Source organism: Cajanus cajan, chromosome 2, assembly GCF_000230855.2.
Source record: "Cajanus cajan strain Asha chromosome 2, NIPB_CcT2T_4, whole genome shotgun sequence".
NCBI lineage: Eukaryota > Viridiplantae > Streptophyta > Magnoliopsida > Fabales > Fabaceae > Cajanus > Cajanus cajan.
The window spans coordinates 65,755,207-65,771,785 of NC_138518.1; the positions used below are offsets into that span (position 1 = coordinate 65,755,207).

The 16,579-nt window shown below is 31.3% G+C and overlaps 1 protein-coding gene across 4 annotated transcripts; it reads right to left on the minus strand.

The window, feature by feature from the left end:
* Positions 1–1,272: 1,272 nt before the first annotated feature.
* On the minus strand, positions 1,273–13,297 carry LOC109789657 (Translation elongation factor EF1A/initiation factor IF2gamma family protein). 4 transcript variants are annotated; one of them, XM_020348669.3, is made up of 13 exons: positions 13,115–13,297; positions 12,954–13,025; positions 12,754–12,860; positions 10,560–10,715; positions 7,748–7,966; positions 7,426–7,503; positions 5,168–5,706; positions 4,963–5,073; positions 4,384–4,871; positions 3,209–3,377; positions 2,064–2,303; positions 1,829–1,963; positions 1,273–1,720 (listed from the first exon to the last, which is right to left on the minus strand). In XM_020348669.3, exons 3-13 carry the CDS (start codon positions 12,851–12,853, stop codon positions 1,589–1,591), a joined length of 2,367 nt encoding a protein of 788 aa, XP_020204258.1. In that variant the 5' UTR covers positions 12,854–12,860; positions 12,954–13,025; positions 13,115–13,297; the 3' UTR covers positions 1,273–1,588. The 4 variants fall into 4 exon arrangements, with proteins under 4 accessions (XP_020204258.1, XP_020204260.1, XP_020204262.1 ...); XM_020348671.3 differs by lacking the exon at positions 12,954–13,025; XM_020348673.3 differs by lacking the exon at positions 7,748–7,966 and having other exon boundaries at positions 13,115–13,296.
* Positions 13,298–16,579: the final 3,282 nt, after the last annotated feature.

The window sequence follows — 16,579 nt, forward strand, 5'->3', positions numbered from 1 at the left end:
TCTAAGCATACTTCTTTAATTAATTTATTTTGAGTGTACAATTAGATTTGAATACCGGACCCTCCTCTGTTGTAGATGCTTGCTTAGCTTATGTATTTGTTAAAAAAAAAAAAGAAGAAGAAATTGTTATATAAGAAAAGGTTATATAATCAAAATATTAAAAAAAATTGTTTTTATAAAAGATGAATGTTATTTATACAAGGAGAGAGAGAGAGAAAAGAGATGCAATAAATTTTGTAATGAAGAAAATTAACGTAAAAAATAATATTGTATAACTTTTTTATATGTATATCACAACTCGTAAAAATATAGAGAAAAATATACAAATTAATCGCAACATATTTTTATTTTTATCTAATATTGTACAACGACATGGCTCATATTAAGATTTGCCTTATACTTTTAGTTCCGTTAGTATGAGTGATTGACTTTTAGTTTTTATTTATTCAATTAACGTTCTCTGTTTTTAAAATTAAGTAAATTTAATTTTATTGAAAATTTTCTTCTACTTAAAACCCCCATATTCCCATCTTATATTCACAATATTCACAATATTCACAAATAGAATTAATTGAACTATTTTAAACATTCTTCTACCAAAAGCACCAACTAAAACGTTAAATTTCCCCAGAAAACAAATACTTTAATCTCATCCTATAAATTCATTTAAATTTAATAAAAAAATTGAATTTTGCTTACACTTTTAAAATTATTTTATGTTCCAAATTTATAATAAAACCCTTAAATATTTAGATAAAAAATAATAATGACTGTTAATATTTAGATAAACCCTACCAAATTTAGATGATCGAAAATGAATGTTTGATGCTTTAAAAACTGCTCAATGGCCTTTGGCATCATTACCAACAATCATGCGGAACATGTCTATTTCACAAGTTGTGTTTATCTTGAATCTCTACACGCATTGTCCTTATTAGCTCTGTGCTAGAAACTTCAGCTGCTCTTAGTTGGTGGTACCTTGGTTTGTGGGAGATAAAAAAGGTGGTAGCACCAAATTTGATACTGATCATGGAGGACTACCATCAGAGACTATATTTGGAGATCATGAGGTGATTCAAACTCAATAGTGGATATGCTGATTCAGTTTGATGAAAGTGATCGTATTTCTCTTCCCAAAAAAATCAGGGTTATCGACATGCAATCGATCTTAATTTTCCTTTCACTCTCTTCTTCGGGCACAGTTAATAAATGTGCATCCAAACCAAAAGATCAAGGTAATAAAATAATGCTTTCCCAAGGAAAATACCAAAATTTAAGCAAGACATATAATGATTATGCTGAAGAGTAGCATTAAAGAATAAAAGCAATTGCATCCGACGCATACTTTTTTTGTCTCTTTGTCCGACTAGTTTGCTATGGTAATGGTACATAAGCCCAGATCTTTTGGAAAGAAACGCTCGTGTATGATATACATATATGGTGAGAAACATACAAAAAATCTTCACCATTCTTACATAATTCACATATAGCTGCCCCTTGTCTGGGAGTATAACTTAATCTAGACTAGGATGGCAAACAAAGTTGCCTTGTTATCATCATTTTTTTCTTATTTGATGAATATCATACTCTAACCTTGTTCTTCAATTATTCTTGTCACAACTCCAACAGCAATTGTTCTTCCCAATGATCTTAGGGACACCCTTCCAAGAGCTTTACAAGTAGAGAACTCCACCACACAAACAGACTCATTCAAAATCACCTAAAAATCAGACACAATAAAAGTCATTCCAAGTTTTGTGAGTACCTGGCATCATTGAGGAACAGAAAATCAAAGGTCATTGAAACAAGTTTAGCATTGTTTATTCACCTCAATTACTGCACTTTGCTTAGCAGTGAGACAGCGAGGCGACTTTTTGGTTATCTTACCAGTCTTGGGATCAAGTAATGACAATATTCTTGAAACTCTAGCGGGTTCCTTTGCATGGTGTATATGAAACTCTAACTGCAGAGATGGAAAAAGAAAATATAATTTTTCTCAAAATGCGGGGAAATAAAAAATTGGAAAATAAAATGGAAGGAATGTCATTCTTCATAGTACACACCTGAGCACCCATCAATATGGGACTTGCACCATCCAAAACTAGCACTTTCAACTCCAAATGCTTAGCAATTGCAACAGGAAAGTCAGGATGGCAGAGTACACCTCCCGCCATCACATGACTCCCATCAACACCTTGCAACGTTACAGCTACATTATCTCCAGCTCTTGCAACAGTGCAGGCATTAGAATCACGCTCCAATGAGCGTACTGTTCCCACAACAGCTGAAGGCATAACTAAGACCTACAATTTTATAAAAATAATAGTTATATACAAGTAGTTCCATTTCATGTCATGTAAGAAAAGCTCGCAAATCAAAATTTGTGCCCTTTGAGACATTATTATCTCAATTTTCATGCTAGACAATTTTCCTGAATAAAAGAATCTATGTAACATCCCTTGCTGCCTTAGCATTTGTCTAATCGAATAAATATGCCAGGGGGAAATGGCACCGTTTATAAAAAATTATATAAAATAAGTTCATCAAGTTAACATTTGTTTCGTAAAAAATAATAATGATGCTTAATGAGTTGCAAGTTTAATATATATACACTGTCAACATAAAATATTTTTACAGAGACAATCAATAAAAATCTACCATATCCCTTGCTGCCTTAGCATTTGTCTAATCGAATAAATATGCCAGGGGGGAATGGCACCGTTTATAAAAAATTATATAAAATAAGTTCATCAAGTTAACATTTGTTTCGTAAAAAATAATAATGATGCTTAATGAGTTGCAAGTTTAATATATATACACTGTCAACATAAAATATTTTTACAGAGACAATCAATAAAAATCTACCATATCCCCACATCATATTAATAAATAGGATGATGTTGTAAAATGGTCAAATTTTATTGAAAGTTTGTATGATAAAATTTCCTACTGGCAACGTAAATAAATTAAACTCGTAAGTTTTTGGACATTAAATTTTTACTGAGTCCTTTTTCAACATTTTTATTTTAATCTTTCTACCAAGTACATACAATAACAATACAGGAATAAAATATTTAACTGAAATTGTTAATGCCTAGCAGAAGTCCAGTTTCAGATCAGCAAAAAACACTTTTAATTTGGAGAATTCCAATTTTAAATCTATCATTTGATTTTTCATCGGCAGCCAAACATTGCCCAATTGGTATACCTTTGATCCACTCCGAAGAGCTCCTGCTTCCAGTTTACCACAAGCAGACACCTGTCCAAGCATAGTTGATTTAATGACATCGCATATTGGCATTAGTAGAGGTTTTGAGAAATCTCTTGTAGGAGGTTTGAGAGAGTCAATTGCATCTAACAGATAAGGTCCACCATACCTGTTCAAAATGAACACAACCATCATTTTTTGGCAGTATAAATTGCATACAAATCAAAACTAAAATGAAAGTGACTTGCTAAAATGCTATCACGTCATATGCAAACCTAGATTGCCAGCATATGAATATTAACACCAATTATTTTATAGTATAAATGCTGCAAGCTATCAGTGTTTTTTATTTTTATTTTATATTAATTAGAGCAGTACCAGTGTAATAGTATGGACTCTATCCAATTGCATGGTTGCCAATGTAAAAGTATCTACAATATTAACTCAATCCTAGGCGTGTAGCAGTATTTACAAACCTTACACAAATACTCAATCCTAGGCATAGAAGGCACACTAGGAAGGGGGAGGGTTGAGAATACTCCTAAGAGGAGTGTTAGCAATACACTTTTCTTAATACATTTAATTTTATTGGTTAGAATTTATTAAAAATCACAAAATCCAGAGAGAGAGAGAGAGAGAGTCATTAAATAGAGTGTGGGACCTACCAAATTTTGTGTTTTCCAATATATTTCAACCAATGAGAGGGTGTGTTTAAAAGAGTGTGATAGAGTGTGTTGCTAGCATTACTCATACCCCTAATAAGACTTGAGCAGTCCTCCCTCCATCAGTTAGTCTTTGGTGTTTGAATTAGGCTGGGTCCATTTCTAATAAAGGACATCAGTCATCACCATACATTGCAAACGTAAGAACACCAGTTACACCACACCCTATCATTTTACCTCTAAAAACATGTTTTTTTTTTATTTAAGAGAAAAGAAGTTGAGAAAATTAATCTGTACCAAAGAAGTTGGGAGCTAGAAGAATCCCCCTACTAGTGCTGTTTCAAATGGTACTTTTGAGCCTCAGGCACCATGAATGGGATATCAAATTTTATCTATGATTCCAGAGTGCAAAATATGGTTTCTAACATAAATTTATTTACATAAAGAACACCAACCCCTTCCATAGCTCATCATGAAAAGTCAAAGTCACGCCTAGAGTAATCAAAGACTTACCAGTTTTTGAACCGAGCATCGGAAGGGGATGCCACCAAATTTTGATTTTCCATGGCACTCATGGGAATCCAAGATACAGAAGAGGCTTTGAAACCACATGAATGAAGAAAAACTCCCAGCTGCTGCCTTATAAAATCAAATCGATCTTTGGAGTACTCAACAGCATCCATCTTATTTATAGCAACTATAACCCGGTCAACACCAAAGCTTCTGATAAGTTGTGCATGCTCCCTTGTTTGACCTTTGTTGCCATCCATACCAGCTTCAAATGAACCAAGTGAAGCATCTATAACAAGAATTGCAGCATCAGCTTGTGTTGCCCCAGAAATCATGTTTGGTACAAAATCTTTATGGCCTGGGGAGTCAAGCACAACAACATGATATCTCTTGGTGTCAAAATAAGCAACAGCCACTGTCATAGTTATTCCCCTTTCTCTTTCTTCAGAACTTTCATCAAGTGCCCAAGCATAAGCAAAAGATCCCTTGCCCTGATGAACAAAAAATGGGGCAGAAATTGGCGTGAGTTCAGAAACATCAACCTTTAAAAGTACAAAAAAGAAATTACCACAATGAAATTACCTGTAACTTGGCCTCCTTTTCATATTTGTGCATTTCTTTCTGGGAAATTCGTCCCAATAGGTGTAGTAACCTACCAGATAGAGTTGATTTTCCAGAATCAACATGGCCAACCTACAATAGACAAACTAAAAAAGATTAGACATTGACTCCTACAGTCCTACAAATATTTTATTGGAATATACAAAAGAATAAGCCATTCACATACAATTGCAAGATTTAGCTGAGTCAATGTATCTTCAGCTTGTTGAGGGAGCATCCATTTTTCTGGCTTAAAAGAAACATGTGAATGTGATCCCTTAGCATTAGTACTACTTGAATTTCCAGACCTTACATCAAGAACCATATTGTTGAAACTGCTGGAATTACTTTCAGGTTTTCCATCTTTGATTGAAGACAAACTAATCTTATCACTTTCCTTGATTTTTGTCGATGCAGACAAGCTACCTGACTTTTCTTTGCTTGATTGAATATCAATTGTACCATTCTTCGAAGAATTTATTTTATTAATATTGTTGCCTTTGTCTTTTGACAAAGATTCTGGCAAGCTGTTTAAAGTTTTACCACTTATTTGTAGATCAATTGCTACATTTTTAGAAAGCTTGCTCACTGCTGAACTTTCCTGTTTGCTCTTTCGCATTAAGGATGATAAGTTTTCTAAACTTTCAACATTTGATTGTACAGACAGTTCATTCTTCTCTCTGATGCTCGATGAAAGCTGAGAACTTTTAGAGTTTGTAACTTTGTCTGAAAGCATTACAGAAATAAGATAGATTAATATATATGCTAAATGAATTAGAATATGAAGATAATATATATGATAGAAATTATTTTTCATTATTTGGTGAAAGCTACAGTGATAAAGATACTGCTTGAAGAGATGGCAAAAAAATTTTTGAACAGACATATATTTTGGATCTGGCAACTTTTTATCTCCTTTTATTAGTCAACTCAAGTATTTAATGAAATAAATTTATTAAAAAATTAAACTATTTACTTCCAACAAACAGGCTGCGAGAAAATATTCCATTCCCAGCCTGAATATAATATCATGGAAGCTCAAACTGTTCAAGACATTCAATCCCTATGTTAAATCAACAGCTAATTAATGTTCTGAATTCAACATAGGACATACAAACCAACCCTTCCTTCAATTTTTCTTTAATAACATGCCTGCCAATATCAATATGCTTTATCCTGCCATTTTGTATAGGATTACAAGTAATATTGATAGTCATCTTGTCATAATAGAGCTTCATAGGACCTTCCAATATGATTCTCAAATTACTAGAATAATCTTCAGCCAGAAAACTTGAAATATTCCTTGAGCAATGGCCATGAATTCAGATTCTGCTCATGATCTTGCCACCTCATTTTGCTTCTTGCTTCTCAATGTTACCATATTACTTCCGAGGTATTCAATCAAATTGGAAGCCTACATAGTCAACATCAGATAGGCATCAAGAGTATTTTCATTTAGAATGTAATTCCTTCCCCAAGTATCATTATTTAGTCTCTATTCACTCCTTTTCCTACCTTATACATAAAATTTATAATTTCAACCGGAAGATGATAGTTTCTTGATGCTCCTGTTCAATAGTGTTTTTTCAACGTTAAATTCCACATTCAAGTTTCAACATGAATCCTCCAATTTCTTGTAGTCACGTCCAACTACTTGGAAAAGTGTGAAAATGGTGAAACAAGCATACTACTAGTGGGCTGATATGTGACAATAGGCTGGTTATATCAACAAATTTGCTGCAAGTAAGATGTTTTTTTTAGTTAGCTTGGTGGGTCACGTGGGTGTAATACTGTTTCTAGAGTTGTAACCTTTTCTCTTCTGTTGCTGGATGATGGGGGGGAGTTGTCGATGTAGATGTTGGTACCCTTTCATTCAGGGTATGTTACTAAACATAGATCTTAGTGGGAACTAATATCCTTAAGCTAACTTATTCTATCACGGTCAGTGATGGGGAGGTTTAATTAGAAATCCCAGTTTGGCCTCAAGATATTTCCAATTCCAAATTTTGACACCCAGATTCCAATTACTTTGACTCCCATAACCAAAAGCTTTCTGCCATCAGACTTGAAGCCATCTCCAGGAAGTAGAAGAAATATTTTTGGGGGTGGTTCAAGGACACAACTTTAATAAGAAATGTACAGAAGAAGTAAAGCCTAATCTATTCCCTTATAATCATCATTCTGCGCTAGATTTTGATATACTTGAGCTAAGAAAGTTTAAAAAAAAAATGTCTGAGAAACTTGGAATATACATTCCATTCTAATAATTTTTTTTCTTAAAATGAGAGTTTAGGGGGGTCGGGGACTGCAAGTTTTTTAAAAATATTGAAATGAACTGCATAAAAATGTTAGGTGTGGGTTTTCAGTTTCAAAATAATGGTTACTAGCTCTCTCAACCATTAAACACATTTCCTCCAAGTTGAGTTCTAGAGGCAAATTAGATACCTTTCAAACCCATTTTGGAAGAATGTAGACCAGAATAAACCACATCATCTGGGGATGGAACATCGAACTTGAATGAATCTGTATACAAAGAAAAGCTTTGTTTTAAAAGTATATTATTTAAAAAGGAATAAATAAGTAATTTGATCTCATGTGCAAGAAGTTGCAACTTGCAAGAACTATCATGTTGTCATTAAACAAACTCTGAACTTTGACTAATAAGATCTTTTGCTCTAATTATTATTGCATAACATTCAAATGTCAAATTTAGAAGAAACTGTTATAACTTGTCGCATGCACATCCTGAATCAAAATTTGTGAAGACCTATGTTTAAATGTGGATGGCTTTGAGTACTAAAAGCCTTATGAATTTCATGAAATTCTCCTCGGACATTCTCAAGCTTGTAGAAGTTACTTCCATCTGCCAGAAAACCATCACCCAGCTTTGGAAATAATACAACTTCTTTGGGAATCTGTTGTGGTAATGATTGAAAAAGAGACCTGGCCAACTTGGATGCTCCAGGACTTTTGCTTATGTCTTCAACTGCATCAAAGACATCGTTCAATAGGTTATAGGTTCATCGTGCCATTCTTGTAAACCTAACACTATGCAGCCAGATACATGATCTCATATTCTTTGACTCTCCTCCCTCTCCCTTTTCTCCTGTTTATCAGATATGCAAAAAGGTTAAAAACAATTATTTTCCTTATATTTGTTCTGGTTTGCCTCCATTGAGGAATCCTTATCCTCCTGCTATGCCTTTTATTAGCAAATTATTATTTAGCCTTAAATAAAAAGATAAATTGGCAAACAACCAGAAACACTGAGGAATCCTGTCCTTATACTTCTGTGTATTCATGATAGGTGGTTATTTGGCATTGGCAAAATTAAATAGTTATCTGCTTTGGCATTTCCTTTTAGTGGATTTCAATCCGTAAATCATTTTATTTTTCTTAAAAAAATTGTAAGCTTAATTAGCAAACTTTGTACCCATGGGATCTAAAGCAGACCTTATGCAGTTGCATTTGCAACTGCTGAGGACCTGTTAAGAAAAGCTCCTGAAACATGTCATATGTTAACAAGGAAGCTGAATGAAAAATACAATCCTAAAAAGCACCTGCAATGTATCTATTGTATCTAGATGATGCAAAATGATCAGTTTTCTCGAACAAATTCCTCCAACTTGTTAAAACCAAACAATAACTACTACTAGAACCAAGACCAATTGCTTATCAATTATTTCAATTTGTTGGTCATTATTTTTCTCTTGTCAAGAAACCTTTGGTGCGCTCTCAAAAACTAGCTCAGAAGAATAGGACTGGCAAAGTCTTATAACAAGTATCTTAGCTATATTTCTATTCAATGTAGGACATTTTAGCACACACCTAGGACAAGATATCTAGAGTGACAGGTTTGCAGGATTAATATTTGCGGGTGGCCCAACATTAATACTGAATAGGCTCTTATACCAACTAAATGGATTAGTCCTAACTCACTCCCAAAAGCCAGCTCAAGGGAGGATGAGTGCTAAAGTCTTTTGAGGAGTATTTTGTCCATAGTCCTAATCAATGTGGAACATCTTCACATAATTTGGTATTTTACTTCCTACAATATCCATCTAAACTTGAACTCAAATCCACTCAAGGGTGCTCTACGAACAAGGTATACAACATCATGATAGTCAATACTATCAAGAAAGGTTGTACCAGCATGATAGTGAACTATTTACACTCAAACTATAAATTTATTAAGAGTAAGCAGTTGTCATGAAGGGACAATAATTGCAGAATACAATGCCTACCAATGGATATACCTTGAGAAATGCACCACAGGATTTTTGAGTCAGCATACAAGTTGTGCTTGCCAAGCCCATAATTAAATACAAGCTACTTTGGTCACATGTTATGTGATGATCTATTCGACATACAACAGACTACTTGTTTTCGGTGTCATAAGGAGGCTAACCCCTTATGGCACAATATTCTTGGGCTCTTGATCAGCACAGGGTGTCCTTTATGGGAGCAGCCTTTAACAGTTCATTATAAAAGTTTTGGTAAAAGCAATAAAGCTAAAACATGGTGGAAATATTCAGTTTATGCAATCTTTGGAGAATTTGCTTGGAGAGGAATGCTAGCATCTTTGCTTGTAAAGTTGTATTGGGATAACAGAATTGTGTACATGACATCTTAGACTCCTTATGGCCATGTTAAGGCACTTTCCATTTCTAACAAACAGAGAGACAAGAACCCTTGCTTTGCTTTTGATTTGCTTCCTCCCCACATCTAATCCTAACCTATGAGAAGGACGACAATCTTGTTTTAACAAGTCTATCTTTTGTCATCTAGTACCATGCTTAGCCTTAGAAGTAATAAACAAACCAGAGTTTCAGATAAGTTTTTATCACAACTAATGTATCTAAGAATGGAGGATATAAATAAAATGTCCCACAGATTCTATAATTTCACATAACTAATTGTTGGTATTAAAAAAGTTAGAAGAGTTTTGAAACTTTACAATCCAAGATATTCCAAGTCCCATCTTCTCATATCAGAATAGATTTGATGATTGAGAAAAGAATTTTCTGTACCACATCAACCAAGACTACCAATTACGAAACTTTTTTCCCTCCCCGATACCTAAGCCACAAATGGAAAGAAGCAGAGGAAGTAGTTTAGATTTAAGACCATGTAAAAGAATGTCCTTGTACAAAACACAAAGTAAAACTCATGTAGAAGATTTCACATCAACTAGAGATGTATTTAAAGTAGTGTATATCGTGGCGAACAACCTTCACCTCACAATTCAATTCTATGAAGTTGAGTAAGGCAAAAGCGCACATTTTAAAATGATATCAAAGTCTATCTTAACGATTATTGTTGGACTTATCAGACCACCCGTTATTGAGTCATTATCAGTCCTGCAAACTTCACGTTTGAGATATTTAGCCCTCAACATGAGAAGTGTGCCAGAGATCTCCTATAGACTAGTAATGACTAAAGTAGTTTATATAAGTCGAACACAACTCTTATCTCATAAGCCAATTATGTGATGTTGAATTAGGCATAAACTCACGTTCCACAAAAAAAAAAAAAAAACCTTGCCAATAAACTAAATTATTGTTCATTAACTGAAGTACCTGTTTTGCTACTGTTGGAAGTTCCAATGTTAAGCAAGGGATGACGTACAACACCACAAATATCACACGAAGTCATACTCTCATCATTGTCATAAGTGCAAATGGAGCATTGCCAAAGCCCGGGTGTTACAGTCTCTTGCTTTGTATCAGCTCCTCCTGTTACGGCAGAAAAAAAAAATTAGTTGGTTTGTACAATATAAAAAATAAAAATAAAAATAACTTAACAAAGAGCAACATTCCCCAAATACTTGCTAAATCCATATCATTCTTCTGTTTTTAGCCATACTACAATGTTACATGGGATTGATTCTATTTACAGATATTACTGTCATATAGACAGAAAATTGTAACAAAAGTGTAACAAACTAATCATTATGCTAAAATATTTCTTAACTACCCAATAACAAGTTTTAATAAACTGCTCTCTTACAATATTCACAATATAGAACTTTCATATAACATTAAAATTATTGAATCGGGACAAAAGTATATGCAAGAGCAAGCAATTACCAGCAAATACTTTATAAAAGCAATATAAGTTCATTTGTTTAATCTTTTAATAGAAGTGGTTTTCAAAATGCATACAAAAATTGATTTATTTCTTACAAATTTTATACAAAGCAAAATCTATTACATATTTACATGTTTAGTTACAATTATAAAAAGTACATTTTATTTTAACAATGTAGCTTTAATTATAGTTTTCTAGAGCTACTCAAAGCAATAAAAAAAAATGATTTTTTTCATATTCTGATTTCTTCCAAAACTCAAGCTTGAACAGACACACTAAAAGGTGTTACAAGCAATCTTTCATGAGAGAAAAAAAAAAAAGGCACCAACAAGCAAAATTTATAATCTCAAAGAACTTTTAAGTAATGCCTTTGGGACAGAGTCATTCATGGCAGGTGGCAGCACAAAACGGCCACCTCCAAAAATGTTATAGCATCATAGCAAATTGCAGTGCGGCCACTGCACTGAAGATAGCAGCAACAGTTACAAACCTCTAGACATCAGCAAAACACACACCTAATAGTTTAAAATTTTATTATGAATAATAAAAGTCAAAATACAAATAGTCAGTCAGTAATAATACTTAATAGCATCAGAGAAACTGCATACTAAACATGGAGCAGAGATAAACAGATACCAATGTGAAACAGAGGTTAAAGCTGTGTAAAATATAACACCAAACCAAAGGAAATGAAATACAAGTTAAACAAAACATGGATTTGGGCAGAACAGAAATCACTGCAAAATAGAGAGGCTGGGCAATGTAAAAATGGTGGAACGGAATGCTGTTTGAGTGAGAAACAGATAATGATCTCAGTCATGGGTGTGAAACATTGGTTGTATTGGAGACTTGAAGATGCAAATCCCAAACTCCTAGAATTCCTAATTTGGGCTGCAGAATGGGTTCCAAATGGACACCATCTGGTATTAAGTGGGGTTAGTTTAAGGAATTTCTTTAATTCTTTCACCCAAAAAATGAATTTACTGATTGAGAATTGAGAACCCTGCTTGTCAGAAGTAATGACGCTATACTGCTTAAATATTTTTTGTTTACAAAGCCATCAACTAACTTAACTCCTTTCCAACCATGAATAAATTTTTATTTTGATAATAATGACTAGTCGCATATGGAAATCTTAACCTGGTGCCTTTATTGCAAAAATGCAGGGAATGAACTACCTAATTAGCTGAATATAACACACACAACAGTTCTTTGATGGACAGCACCAGCCAGGTGCCGTAATTCTCTCACAAATGACATATTATCTCTCTCTGCACCTCCCCTCTTATTATAACCTGGCTACTAATGGGAGCTACCTAACATCAATGAACCCCTAATTAAACGAGTTACATTGACAGTAAAGCCTCATTTTCAATTAAAGAGCTACTAGGGTACCCAACAAAGTTATTATGGAGCAAACAAGTGATTGAGCTGGACAATAAACCATACTTGTCAAAGGATAAGAGTTAAGAGCCTATTTAATTGAAAAAGGAACAACAACAAACTAAGTCTAGCAAGTGACGGAAAACACACTACCAATTAATTAATAACTATAATGCAACAATCCAACATGGAAGAATTAGAAGTAACTTCACTCTTCAGCAAGCATAAAAACGGATACCCATGGAAGCAACAACACAAACGATGGCCATTAAAAAAAAAAAACAATTAAAACTAACTAACCATGGTGTTCTGCATCGATATCATACTCATAATCGTCATAGTCTTCGTCATCGTAGTAATCGTCGTCGTAATCGAGTCCGTAGTTCACTTTACGAGGCATGGTCACACTGAACGCGAAAAGGACAGAGCGGATCAATTAAAAAAGAAGTGAAACGGATTTGGGAAACAGAAAAGGAAAGTAAGGTGGCGTGAATTCGTACGCGGAAGGGGTTGGGGTGCAGAAAGAGTTAAGCGTTGCAGAGAGTCATTTGGGGCGAAGGGGAAGCAGTGTGCTGTGTGGAGCATGAAGGAAGGTGCAGGGTGAAGTGAATTGAGTGGAAGAGTACATAAACGAAATGCATTTGGATTGAGAAACCCTTACCTTAGCGGAATGAATGATAATATGTAGGGTTAAGAAGAGACAAATGGAGAGTGAAGAGAGGTGCGTGTGGATCGTAGCAATAGCAAGGGATCGATTGGATGGATCATCCTCTCACCCTCTCACCCTCTCTCTCTCTCTCTCTCTCTACTTGTTCTTTCTTTTTCGCCTTTTCACTGTTGTTATAAGAATTGATTATTAAGTAATTACTATCAGACAATGCAGATATTTATATTTTTTTTTTCTTTTTATACTATAATTTTAATAATGAAGAAGTTGGATATAAGAAATTAAAAATTGAAGATAAAATCGTTTGCATATTACTTAAGTTTTATTCATAACGAAAAAAAAAGTAGTCAAATTTTTATTTACTAAATCATATTAGTCTAAGAAATTTTTTTTAAGATATATATGAAATAAAAAATATAATATATAACTTATATATGAATAAATATTTATTTAAATATATAAATTTTATTTAAAAAATATATTAAAAAAATATTTTAAAAAATATAAAATATATGTATGGATTAATTTTAAATAGAATAATATATATATATATATGCAAAATCCTAACTTTGTGTATATAATAAATTTTATCAATAAAAAAATATTTATTTTACATGTATTTACAATTATTATAAAAATTAGTTGTCAGTTTATCAATAAATATTTTATATTAATATTATAATTTAAAAAAATATATATACTCACATATAATTTATAATAGATTTTCATCACTAATTATCTATGATAGAGAGATATTCATATATCTTCAATTTTTATTGTTATTTTATTTTTTAATTATTATATAAATTATTTATTATTGTGTAATTAACTGTTTTTTAAACTACCTAATATCCTCTTTTTCTCACTTTATTCTTATGATTTGAAATTTTCATTAATGTATAATTACTGGAATGTTGATTTTATTTTATTTTTCCCATGGGACGATACAATGATGATCTAGGTTTTCTTGTTTCTACCCTAACCTAATTTTCCTAAATATTAGACTAATCCTAATAGAAAAATAAACATGTTTGAAATTTGAAAGGAAACAAAAATTTTGTAAGAATAAAACAATCCTCCATATATAAATTAACATCAGGTCATTAAATATTAATTCAAAACATAAAATTTCAAGTATCAAAACTATAAAATCTATAATTTTTAAATAAATCCATACTCAATATCACTTAAACAATTGTTAAACCATTTCATCCACAAACTATTTTTCTCCATGAATAACATTGTACTTAATAGAAAGACATTACTTGTGATACCTTTTATCTTAAATTTTTATAAACATTTTAAATATAAAACACAAATTAAAGGATAAACACATACAGTCACTCCATTAGATAAATGATGTATTACATGTACTCGTTTATAGTTAAAAACTTAACTAAAAAAATGGGTGCATATAAAAATATATTTAGGGATTGTAAAGGCCTTTGCAAAGCATTTAAAAAAATCAAAGATAAATTAAAACTTAAACCAATAAGTGAAAGTGAAATTAAAACAATTTTTGTCCCAAATTTCAATGTCACATCTATTATAGTTATAATCCAAACTTAAACATAAATCAACAAAGGGTGTTTTAGTTGTCTTTAACATCATCATCCACATGTGGATTGGTGGATTGGCTTCATGTAAATGCAATTCAACCAAAAGATAAAATAACACTAAAATAAAAAAGAAGAGAAAATATGTCTCGTAAAATATTTTTAATATGTTTGTGATATTAAGAGTTAATGTTACATGTTAGTGTTACCCTAAGAAGACATTTTTATTAAAGCTCGCTTTGAGAATGAGGAAGTATCCACCAATCCCTCTAACCAAAAGAAGACATTTTTAATAAAGGTCGCTTTATTAAACCCTAAACCCTAAGAAGACATTTTTATTAAAGCTCGCTTTGAGAAGGAGGAAGTATCCACCAATCCCTCTAACCAAAAGTTAATTGGATGAGAGAAACGTGAGTACTCCCATGGATGAGAGATAAACGAACGAAGAATGATAGAAATTGTTTAAATCAAGAAAAAACGTCTTAATTGTTAAAATGTTTGATACAAAAGTTAATTTTCAAACATTGGAACAACGTCTCCTATTTAATAACCGCCATATATTTTTATCTTTATCTTTTAGTTGATTTGTTGAAATTTTTTTATAATTTTTTTTAAGCTTTAGTGACATCTCATAAAGACAAAAAAACAAGTTGTTAGTATGAAAAAAAGTCAACCAATGCATATAAATATAAGAAACCCCCGTACAAATGCACAAATCTCAAATGTTCATGAAAATTTAACTCTTATAAATAAATGTAGTAGACTTAGGTGTTACCATTATTTTTTATTTATTTTTAATAAAAAGTAATTTAGAAGTGTATTTTAATAAAAAAAACATCTGATTAGCCACTCCCAAATAAGACGAACTCATGGTGGGATGATTATTTTGTGGCTCATAGAAATCATTTTAAGAGGGTTCATTTTTTTCCTAATCATTTTCTCAAGCTCATCATCGTAGATCAAGGTGATTTTCTTAACTTTTAATTTTTTTAAAAATATTTTTCTTTCTTTTATTTAAAATATTATTTTAACACGAGTAATGGTTAAAATAAATGTTTATTTTATATAATAACTAGTATTTTAGTTTTTACAATAGGTTAAATATTTATTATATATTAATAAATTTTATAATAAATTATATATATAAATAAATAATATATTTGAATATATAAATTATGTTTAAAATTTATATAAATATATATTTTTAAAGATATAAATTATATTTTAAAATTATGATAAATAATTTATATTATAATACAATATTATTTTTATTTATTGATAATTTATTTTAAAAATATTAAAATTTAATTTATAAATGATCATGATAAATAAAAGTTGAATTAGATAAGTTAAATTTTTTTTCTAAAAACACTATCATTAAAGAAAATCTTTCAAAAATATTCTCACGTATGATAAAAATTTGTGTTTAATATTCAAAAGTTAATAACCTATAATAAATAAATGTTTTTAATATTAAAATTATATCTAGATTTATAAGAAATAGTTTATATCATAATATAAACTTATTTTTTTATTATTGTTAATTTTCAAAAAATTAAATTTTAATTTAAAACTAAAAACATTTAGAATATATGAGAAGGGAATAATTTATTCTAAAAATCACTTTTTAAATCGTTCCTAAAATTTCTGTTCGAGATAGTTATCTTATTTTTTAATAAATGAATTAAATAATTATTCTGATTTATATATAAAAAGGATTTTTCTATGTAAAATAATTAAAAATAATATAATAAAAAAACTTAATAACATTTTTTTTCATTGATAAGCAACCCACATGATACAATAACTTTTTTTAAAATTTCCGGAATGAGTAAAAAAATTACTCATTAATTTACCAAAAAATATTTACTCATTCAAAATTTCCCTTTTTTTTTTTTTTTAA

What these genes read in the sequence shown, in the direction of transcription:
- LOC109789657 (XM_020348671.3), bottom strand. Translation starts at nt 12,853, where the DNA reads ATGCCTCGTAAAGTGAACTACGGACTCGATTACGACGACGATTACTAC. An exon ending in TTCCAAAATGGGTTTGAAAG is followed by an intron (nt 5,707 to 7,425) that starts GTATCTAATTTG and finishes TAATGCTTTCAG; the next exon opens with ACAAAGTTACAAACTCTAAA. An exon ending in AGCAAAGTGCAGTAATTGAG is followed by an intron (nt 1,721 to 1,828) that starts GTGAATAAACAA and finishes TCTGATTTTTAG; the next exon opens with GTGATTTTGAATGAGTCTGT.